At 39.9% G+C, this 11,596-nt stretch overlaps 1 protein-coding gene across 2 annotated transcripts in view; it reads right to left on the reverse strand.

Annotated features, from left to right (window-relative positions):
* Window positions 1-5,198: 5,198 nt before the first annotated feature.
* Window positions 5,199-11,596, reverse strand: part of HK1 (hexokinase 1) — a 70,139-nt gene continuing 63,741 nt past the window's right edge. For both annotated transcript variants that reach the window (XM_039546978.1, XM_039546980.1), the window contains 2 exons: window positions 9,862-10,095; window positions 5,199-7,012 (listed from right to left, as the gene is read on the reverse strand). In XM_039546978.1, coding sequence (XP_039402912.1) covers window positions 6,868-7,012; window positions 9,862-10,095 — 379 coding nt within the window. In that variant the 3' untranslated portion in view covers window positions 5,199-6,867. The remainder of the gene's footprint in view (window positions 7,013-9,861; window positions 10,096-11,596) is intronic.

An 11,596-nucleotide genomic window follows, 5' to 3' on the forward strand; every position in this document is an offset into this window, starting at 1 on the left:
ATTCATTGGCTGAGAATTGCTTGTATGATTAACAACATTTAGTAGGAATGGTATGTCCCCAGCCCATGCCTCAAGCTAACACATACATGCAAATGCAACCACTGCTAGAAGCTAGGTTTAATATAAAATGAACAGTCCATGCAGAGAACTGTTTTAATCCTTTGAACCCAACGTGGCACTGGGACAGACTGACCATTTCCTACAATACCCTGAATGAACTTGATTAGGTTAAACCTTATTGAATTAGGGTTCATACCTTTGGAGTCCATTGAATTAAAAATACAATAATGTATGTACTATTGTGGCATTGTATGTACCTGCTCTAGTAGGAGGGGGAAAACTGACCAGAGAAATTACATTTCAGCCCTTTAAAGCCAGCCCCCCTGGAGAGATTTAACTTGATTCTCCAGCGACCAGACAGACAGACAAAGGATTTTTGGACAAATAGCCTGGTTTTAAATAAGCTAAGGAGCTTTTTCCTGATCCACTGAATGGACAGGACCCCTATCCACAGAAATCCCCAATCATTAGGGAAGGCTTGACACGACTTGGCCGACTGAGGTCCCGTTGGACTGTGTGCTTCTTCTGATCCCAAGCTGTAATGAACTTGGAACCACAAGGACTCCCCTTGGGTGGGGAGTTGAAGGTCTGCTGCTGCCAGCGTCCGTGTTAGGGTTGGGGTGATCTCTGGTAAGCTTATTAGCATGTGTGTAGGTTCTTTTACTGTTTTTAATTTTCTCTGTAATCTTTTTACCTTAAGAATAAAGTAGGCTTGCATAGGAAGTGCTGTGTGGTAACTTGTACCTGTAGCAATTACACCTGTTAATTGTCTCTGAAGACACAGCAAGCAAGTCTATCTAGGCACTCTGTCTTTGCTGGGAATAACACAGTGAAGGCAGGGACCTGTGGGGCCTGGAAATATCCCAGTCAGAAGAGAGAAAAACGTGCATCTCCAGCCAAGAAAGCCAACAGCTGCAGGAGCAGGAAGCCTGAGATTGGGTGCCCGTGCTGGACCACTAGGGGAAATGCATGTGTAGTTGCCCTGAATTGGCATATCCACTTTAATCATCCAAGCGCCTGGACTGCCTAACTCATTTACTCCCACCCCTACACACATCTCAACTCCCTTCCCATGTTAGTTATTCACACCATTTCTTCTCCCCCATATTAAAAATAAAAGCAACGTTGAATAGGGGAATGATGCCATGTTAAAAGTTTGAGAAATTAAGCACAATAAATGCAAGACATACAAACACAGTGAGTGACTGATAAGGGTTTAGAATAGACACACCACCTCCATCATAAGCACAGTGTTCTCTAATATTAAAGAGCCTTACCATGACTGTAGATGGAACACCTGGTGAGACTTAGCTCCTTCTTTTCTATTACACCCTCCTTTTGTCAGTCATTTGGAAATATTCCACCTTTGCTCTAAGAGCTTGGTAGCTATGAAGTGTTGGGCTGGATGGGAATTAGAGGACCAGCACCTCCCCTTCCTCCTCTGCTCAACTGGAGCAATGGGAAGAGAGAAAGGAGGAGAAAGAAAGAAAACTTCAAGGCTTAGTGCAACTGAAAATATGAAGACGTATTTCCTGAGGCCCCTATAAGCAGTGGAGATAGGACACATACCTAGCTGGAGTCCCTGAATGTGTGGGGAGGAAAGAAAAGATTTCTGATGTACTGCCAGGTCCCCAACATTCAGTGATAAAAGGTGACATCAGAGATGCTCACTTGCAAGCAGTGTTTGAAGAGCAGTTTGAAAACAAGGTAGTTCCAGGAAGAGGGTTGAAAATCCACACCCACAAACAGTAGGCTAGTGAAATACTTAGACTTCACTATACATTTCATCACACACTACATTAATCTGTAGTTTCATTGCCTGTTTATAAAAGTCAATATATGCAACTGTCTTGAATAATGTTCAGATTTTCAGTTACTTGTCTAATCACCATTTTTGAAATTTGGTGAAATATCAAACATTTGAACAAATGACTAAATGTTTCAATCATTTAATCAAAAGACTAGTTTGCGAGTAAATGTTGTACAGATATATATTGTTTATATTTATATAGTCACATCCAGTTACATTCATGATTTTTTTGGGTGTTTGTTTTGCTTTGCTTATATCATGTGCAATGAATGGATGGATGTTAACTTTGGAAAATAAAAAATAAGAAAGGGAAAAAGCAATCTTATTTGCTACTTTAATTTGTGTTATCTCCAAGTTTTACCAATCCCTTCATTCTGCAAAAACAGAATTACTAAATTCATCCAAAACCCATTTGAGTCAATGGGATTTCTTTCTATTGACTTTAGTGGGCTATAATCAGGCTCATAATGAATAAAGAGTAATAAAGCCATGTTTGTAAATAAAATTGAAAGTAGACAGGGACAATTGTCCTTCCCAGTTTTGTTTTAGGCAGGGGAATGGATGGGTAACTCTTCAATATCTGCCTAATAATCCCAGTTATGCACCCTATAGAAAATTCTGCTCAAAATTATACCAGTGTGACCCCATAGTTCTGTGGGTTCCCATCACTTTAACTACAGTTTGGCACTGTGTGTCTCTTTCATCTTTCAAAGGTTCCATTTTGTTTTTAAAGATTTAAAAATATTCCCAAAAGCTGTTCCTAGTCCTGACACTTGTCAACTGTCCCTTGACTGTACAGCTTGATTTTTCCAGAGACCGCATTTCTCATCTACATGTGGCAGTCAGGGCTATTTCTGGTGGCACTAATTCCCAGAAAACTGTAGCACATGATGGGTAACTGCAGTAAGGAACAGGGTTTTAAAACAGTACAATACCATTCAGATGTTTAATCTGGACATTATTTAGCTGGTTTTGGGGGACACGCAAGGGTTTACCATTATTTTAAGAAAATGAATGGGAGTTGGAAAAACTGAGAGCACTAGTTCACTTACTGTGCCTGCCAACCTTTTCAGATTCCAAGGCCAGAAGGAACCATTGTGATCCAAAATAATTCCTGGAATGTATCTTTTAGAAAAACATCCAATCTTGATTTTAAAATGGTCAGTGATGGAGAATCCACCATGACCTGTGTCCATTCTTCCAGAAAGCTAGTTCATGTTCCATCTCTTCTTGACATATAACCAGATTGTTTCACTTTTGGTGACTACCTTGAGTTCTCCTCCCACTAAACAGCTCTACAATACCCTAGTAAGGAACTGATGGGTTGCTGTATTGAGGGAGTGGGATATAGATTACCCTTCTGGGCATCAGGCTGCTCTTTTTCTTGAAGGGCTGAGATAGCATGTTGCAGAGCTAGCAACACCATCCTTCCTTGACCTGTATGGCTATGAAGGTTGCAGCTATTTTCTGATCGATCAGATCACTGACGTTTTTTGTTAGCCTGTTTCTGGTTCATATTCGGAGAAGGTCTTCTAAAACTGAAGAAATCATCACTAAATTTCTATGCAGGAATCAGAATATGATCTCTGGTAAGATCTGTCATGTCACTGATGCAGTAGTTGAAAGTGGAGACTCTTTCCCCATCGATTCAGTAGGCACAGCAATAAGACGATGGAGTGTAAGGCAGGTTGCATTATTTAGAGCAATTCATGAAGTAACAAGATGGCGCTCCATAATAATAAATAAAATCCTTCATAATATATATAGAAATGATTAAATATTAAACTGTAGTTAAATATCCAGCTACTGAGAACTGCCATTTAAAGTTATTTTTGTTTTTAAATACCAAAAAAAATGAGTCCCCTGTATTCATTAAGGAAAAATTGTCTGAAGAATCTCATCATTCCAACAAAAAGAAGGAACAAAAAGCACAAAATAGTTTCAGAAATTAGGAAACTCTTTATTTTTACCTTCTGCTAATTTAAAAAGAATGAAAATTGCTTGTTTTAAAACATTAAAATGCCAATGAGACCATTGTAAGAGAAACACTAAAGGACCCTCAACTCAGTATGAGCAGATGACAGCATAACATAGGTATGTAAATGACACTTTTTCCATGAAATAAGGTTTATATGATCATTTTTAAATAAACATCTTACAAAGCAAGGATCATAGTTTTATTCTTCAAGCCACAAACCTTTAAATAATGCACTGTCAGACATCTCAATTACTGCTTGGTCAACATGGAATTTAAGACATTTTTAAAAATACAATCAAGACTTGCGCTTCACTCTTAACACACTTCTCATGGGTAAGAAGCAGTTTAGAGATTAAAATCCTGCATACGTCTATCTTCTGCTTCGAAAAGAACTAGGGCTTCTCATCTCACGTCAACTATCCTCCACGACAGAGAAAGTTCCAGTGTTATAAACACAAAGCCACCTCCATGCTTATTGTCATTCCTTTTATTTATTATAAATTATGAAGATTGGCCCAACCAAACATCCACGTATCCAAGCACCTCCAAATTTAGTGGGAAGAGGTTTCACAATCTAAACTTTGATCCAGATTTGAATTTTGCTGCCATTCAGTCTCTCTATACTGAACCAAATTCTCAGATTCAAACAGACCTAAATTTACTAGTGCTCAAAAGTCAGATCCAAATTTTATGGCTCAAGCCATCTCCAAAAGATTGCTGACATCATAAATAAGATTTGTGCAATTAAAATGATAAAAAATGTAACATACTAACAAGCAAACAAAAACCTTGTTCAGCATAGCAAGCTTCTCACTTTATTTTGTCTATCATTTTGGATTACAGATGCATATCTGGGCCTTGGCAGGCTGACAGCTGTGCAGAGATGATGAGTAGTAGTTTCAGCTAGAGGCACAATTGGCACACCTCCGAGAGCACAACATTTGTGCACACAAACTGACATTTCAACATACAAATCAGGTAACTGCATATGCAAACCAGTGGATGTGTGTAGTTACCTGACATATGTGGGTGTACAAATGTCAGATGGTGCACACAAACAAACAAGGAGGTTGTGGACTCCTCGAGTATGTGCAGTTTTGCAGAGGTGCATCTATCATACCCTGGACTGAACAGCTGGCCAAATGTATTTCTAAGCAGGTTTGCTTTAGTACAATAGGCCAAGTCTTTGTCATGCCTGTGGACTCCTTCTTAGTAATAGAGTATATAGGAATAAAAAAACCCTGACATTGCTGTGATTAGGTTTTATACCTTTATAAAACAGCAGAGCTTTGCAAAGTACCAAGCCATCATCCAACAGAGCCTCTTCCAGAAAGAATCACGGGACACCAGTTAACACACATCAAAAAAAGTTTAATATTTTCACAAATATCACTTAACACTAGTATAACTATTACTAGTGTGCAAAGTAAAGACTTTCTACCTTTGCAAAACCAGTTAGGCATGCAATTCTTCAGGTAGACACACACACACTTAAAGCTGCAAGTACTGCTTGTGACTCACATGTTACCTTACAACATTCAATCACAGTGCATCATAATGCATACTGAAATGTTATCAATAACTAGGGCAATCCAAATCTTGTGGGGGGAGGGGGGTGACACAAGAAGAGGGAACAGCAAGCTGCATATCCAGATTTTCTGCAGGAAAAAAAAACCATGCAGAGACCTCAATTCGTTTCTGGTAGAAAAGGAGGAATTAACTACAAAGGACGCTCCTTTTTTTGCAGGAGAAAAGTGTGACATGCAAAAGTTATTTAATGTAGACTGGCTTAACTTGCTTCTCGGTTTAAAAAAAATAGATGTGCTAAATACTTATAATGACAGAATCGATCCAACATGGGAAGGGATACTCAGTATGTATATAATCTTTGTCGTAGTTGTTTTAGTCCATGGAATAACTGGGCCTGGCATTGTTTTTGTGGTTTATTTGTTTTATGCACCTGGGTCCTTAACGTCCAAACCAAAGCCAGACCCTGGTATTTCCTTAGGATCATTAACTTTAGCTGGGTGTTTGTGTTTTGAGAAGGTGTTTAAACATTAAAACTTGCTTTGAAGCAAAAAAAAAAAAAAAAAACTCTTTAAAGTAAGAGAGGGAATTTTATACTTCTGTATGATGCTGTTCCAGTCTGTTTAGCTACAGACTCAGCAAAACAGCAGCAGTGTGCTGATTTATTTAGTTAAAGAAAAGGATAGAAAACTTTTACAAGAAATCTTAAGACTCTGAACAATACAGCAAAATCTGCTAAAGACCACAGATTTCCCATGTCCAGAGATTTGGATTACCCCAATCAATCACTTGATTTTACTAGAAAAGATTTTCCTCTTTAAACAATACATATTGTACTTGGTAACACAACACTATTCACAGAAGCAGTGGGAAATGCCAGTGATACCAGATTTGTGGGACAGAGCCATTTACTTTTACTGTAATAAAACATGAACTGAGGCAAAAAGGTCGTATTCTAAATCCCACTATAGAGTTACATGAGCACCCAGTGCTGACACACTGTGATATTTCCAGAGTCATTTTAAGTGAAACAACGTTAGGCAGAAATGCAGGGGGGAATTACTACTTCTGCTTCTATAAGCATAAACACCTTGATTTTATGTTCAGCATTTAACATGGACGTAGTATCTGCTGGAGAGAATACATTTCATACAAAGTAACAGTAGCTCTCATTAATGTATATCGTTTGGCTGTAATTTTATCTCAAACAATAACTTATTTTGACAGCTGAATAAATAATAAACTGATTTTCATGACCTAGAGATGGGGAATGTATGTACCAACCAGGTGGAAAAGAAACATGCAGATTGGGGGTCCAGAGATGGGTGATATTATCAACAGCACACACTCTATTTTGTATCCTATTTTTTACGTCATTAGTTGTACTTTTCAATAAAGCAGTGAATTCTGGTCTTCTACCAGTTCAGACTACAGAGTTGCAGCTTTATAAGAAAGTGCTCGAAAGGCAGAATTAAAGCCAGTGTTCTGGAGTTTAGTTTTGCTCAGCATCGCGAAGTCTACATCCCACAGCAGTAATGAGAGCTGCCCCTTTCCCACTGCCATCTTCTGAAAGGAGGAATGTCACATTGCATTTCGGTGCGAGATCCTTTACTGTTTGGTGCATGATCCTTGAAAAGCTACAAAACAAACAGATTGGGATGTAAGTGTAATCCAGCAGCATCGCTACAGGATTCTGCCACGAGGAACACAGTCCAACAAAATTCTGAACACTGGCTAGGCACATAAAAGAGAGATGAAGAACATTGCTGGAGAGTGCAGATGATTGGGAGACAATATAACAATGGTAGTTATGAAAGGAAAAAGCAGTTTAAATGATAACTATTTAGTTCTACCCCTTAGCTGTAGGGAGCATGGTTGCCTGACCTATGCTACCTCTGCCCTTCCCTCCTACCATCATTAATGCAAGACTGAGACTCAGGAGTTTATCCTACCTCTCCATACACTCACTGGCTCTGGGAGGTCTATGGGGAAGCTCCCTTAAGCCCCACAGCTGATGAAGAGTCATCTTTACCACCTGGCTGCTTGCTTCTGCCTCCCACCACTGCTATGAGGTAACTGTACCAAATGCACCCCTGTAGTCACACCCTACACAACACTACTGTAATAATCTTTGTACAAAATACGCCTTTGAAAACTTATAACTCACTGGTCATTAATATCATGATGAAATGTGTGTAGTAACATTATGTATAAAGTTATAAACAGAAGCTGAAATTAACTCTGAAATGTGTTTCTCTTTGAGAGACTTGTCTGGTAAAGAACAAGCTGACGCCTCTAGCCAGGTGTCATCAAAGCTGATGAGCAATCACCTATCAAGTGGCTATTTTTTGGCAAGGAGGAGAGTTTAGGAACAAATGGATCTGCCTGGAACCTCGTACCACAATACTCCATGACTCCAACCCCACAGCGGGAATTAACTTTATCTAGGGATAACCGTTGGAAAAATGCATTTCAAAGGAGGACTGAACTATAAAGGGGGGGGGGGGGGAATACCCCAAGGTATCTCTCCCTCTCTCTCTTTCACCTAAGACGACAAAAGAAACAGCCACTGGACTTTGGGAGCAGGTCCTGGCCTGAGAGTTTTTTCAGCAACGTTACTGGAAACGTGTGGTATTACACTTAACAAACTAGACTTGGTTTCAAGGTGAAGTTTTAGTCCTACGAAGAGTGTTCTCTTTATTTCTCTTGTAACCATTTCTGGATTTAATACCTTACACTTGTACTACCTTAAAATCTCTCTCTTTGTAGTTAAATAAACTTATTTTATTCTTTAATCAAAATGAATCCACTGTTGTGAACTGTGTGGGTAACTCCATTTAGGGAGATAAACTGTTGTATATGGATCCCTTTAAAGAGGCAAAGCTCAGTGGTTTGAGCATTAGCCTGCTAAACCCAGGGTTGTGAGTTTAATCCTTGAAGGGGCCATTTAGGGATGTGGGGCAAAAATCTGTCTGGAGCTTGGTCCTGCTTTGAGCAGGGGGTTGGACTAGATGACCGCCTAAGGTCCCTTCTAACCCTGATATTCTATGTATGTGTCTGGACTGCCGAGGAGAGGGGTGGACAGTGCAGAACACACATTTTGGGAGAAAACCCAGACTGGGAGTATGTTCGGGTCACTCTGCAAGTGGTAACCAAGGCTGGTGGAAGCCAGAGTGTGGCTGTGTATAGCTGCAGCCTGCCAGCCACACATCAGACACTTAGGGTATTACCTGCATGCTGGAAGACTGTTCGTGAGCAGCTTAGGTGGGAGCTACAAAGCACTGTGAGGCATCCAAGTTTGCAGGGCAGGGGTGACAGCCCCTCATTGGTTTGGACTGGACCCTGGAATGTCACAGTAACCCTAGGAGCTCTCCTCTCTGATGTCACAGCAGGGAGTGGGGTGATGGAAGCAGGGGATTTGGGAACCCATATATGTACATATATTTTCAAAAGTATACAAGATATGGGAAATATATGACCTAGACCCTAAGCTACATGTTTCCACAAAACATGGGTTGAGAATCACTAGTATTTTACTAGTTTATTATCTACCCCCACTATCAGATACTTCATATGATAATCTGTCAGGCCCACACTTGACTGTCGAGATGTACTGAATCTACTGGTTCCTCACAGCCCTGCAAGAGTCATGACATTTTCCAACACAATTTATCTTTCCCAAATCCACAGTGACTTACACACTGTATTATCTCTAAAACCTTTTCCTAATATATACATTAGACTTGCAGTGTGCAATGTTTAGCTTCTTTTAAATAGTGGAACTATATTTACCATTTTCCAGTCACCTGGAATATTCTCAATATCAAATGATTACTTAAAAGGCTCTTTGGAGCAGGGACTGTCTCTTCATTCCATGTGTGTGGACAATGCCTAGCACAATGGTGTTCCAAACCCTGACTGGGGCATCTAGACACAACTGCAACACCATTATTAACTTAGCAGCAGTTAATGGTTGAGCTATTTGATAGCTTATGCCACATCTTTCATGGAAGTAATCTGATTTGTATTCCTTTATTTTTGCCTACCACTGTTTCATTAATGTCAGTCTCTATAGTTCTTCCTCATTACTACACACAAACACCCTCCAAAGTTGCAACATCAAACACTGATGCAAAGAAACCATTCTTCTGTCATTTCTTTTTCAGGACGCAATAATTCTTTGCTTTTCTCCTCTATTTAATGGCCCTATTGCTCTCACCTGTACTTCTGACCTCCACCTTATTTAATGAGTTTCATTACTTTTTATTTGGCATACTACTGCTAACTATTTGTGCTTTATTATTCCTTCTACAGTCTCTTATTCCCCTTATAAAGCTACAACCATAATTGTTTTTCAAGCTCTGGTTTTGCTTAAATGACTATTCTTCCTCTAACAGAGACCAGAATCTGACACTTCAGAGAAAGGCCAAACCTACATCAATGTAGCACTCATTACAAACAAATGCAGAAAAAAAATAATACTTACTGTGGATGTAGTTTATACAGAGTCCCATCTACACCAACTGTTACTTCCAGGTGGTCTAATCCTCTGTTCTCTCTTATTTTATCTACAACTGCAGCCATTCCAGCTCCACACACCTGAGCTGCTCTTCTCGATACTGCTCCACAAACCGTCTTTACAATTATACTGTCATCACAGGTACCGTTCAAGCCCAGCTGCTGGAGGATTGTTCGTACCTGAAGCAATGCTAATCTGTCGCTGAAAAAAAAGGAGAACAAGCTGTTTGACCAGGTGACTGAATGAAGCCTTTAACAATAACAATATTTAGTATTTATACCACAATTAACACCAAATAAATTCTCACAACCCCTCTGTGAGGCACAGTGAGCTTAGGAGCCCATGAATGCCAATGGGCAGAGGGCACACCATACCCTGGCTTACATTAGGCCTGACACATTCACTGCTGCAACACACTATTGTCATAATCTGTATCTAAAATATGTGGAAAATACCATATACAAATTGGTGACACACTGGTTCCAAAACCATTGTGTGATGTATGTATGGGGTGAGTACAATGAGTTATAAATGTAGGATGAAACTATGTCCTTAAAATGTGTTTGACAGGCAGCCCATAAATCCCAGCCTGCCCTAGACAAAGGAACATGTATTTACTTGTCTACCCACTTGATCACAGAGGACAATGAAAAGAACATTTACATGTAAGGTAAACAAAGCCACCAAACTAAAGTTGGGGAGATGACAATAGGAGATAGAGTCTGTACACCCAGGAAGCCTTCCTGGCTCTTGAAACAGAGACAAGGAACTTTGGGGTAATATTGGGGGGGGAGAGGGGGGAGAAGGAAAGAAACATTTGAATAATCTATCACCCGAGAGAACAAAGAAGCCAGTGCTTTGTATCTATAAAAGCTAGATCCTCCTGTTAAATCAGGGCCGAGAATGCTGGCAGTTTGGAGTGAGCAAGAAACTACATAAGGCAGCGCTATTTCTTGCTAGAATTAAGTGTTATTTTTGTTTTGTTTATAACCCTTTGCTATCTTTTGCTCTTAAATCCATGTTCTTTGTTAATAAACGTATTCTCACTTTGACTACAAGCTATCTCAGTGTGTGTATAAACACAGCTCGGCTAACAAGCTGTTGTGTGTACTGGCTCTTCGGAGGCCACAAACTTTGTGTTACCTCTGTGAGCACCCAGTAAGAGGGACAGGACACTGCAGGGTAAACAGTTTTGGGGAGACTCAGGACCAGAAGAATCGTTGGTGTCACTCTGCAAAGAGTAACTGGGCTGGTGGAAGCGAGGATGAGACCACTGTGCTATGGGCATGCTGCTAGTGTCAAGGCTCTGAATCATAGCTACATTAATACAGAGGTACCCAAGGTTACAGAGCAGGCAATGACAGAACCTCTTATTGGTCTGGGTGAACCCACAAATCATCATAGGCACATCTGGCAAATATTTGCTGTTGGAGCCAGGTTAGGACTCACGAGTGTGTCTCACAATCTTGAGCTCATTTCTCCACCCTATGCTGCTGCATTCAAGCATCAATCATCATATAAAGAGTCAAGGCAAACACTGAAGCATGTTCTATTTAGAAGTAATATAGGTTCAACAGACTGGATTTTTTGCATGTCTCTTCTCTCATCATTTGTTCTAAAGGATATTTCCACGAGAAAAGTATTTATAAGTCTCTATTATACTAGGCTTTTCCTTGAAACATCAAGTGGCCTTTAAATCACT

This window comes from Mauremys reevesii, linkage group 7 (genome assembly GCF_016161935.1).
Source record: "Mauremys reevesii isolate NIE-2019 linkage group 7, ASM1616193v1, whole genome shotgun sequence".
Taxonomy (NCBI): domain Eukaryota; kingdom Metazoa; phylum Chordata; order Testudines; family Geoemydidae; genus Mauremys; species Mauremys reevesii.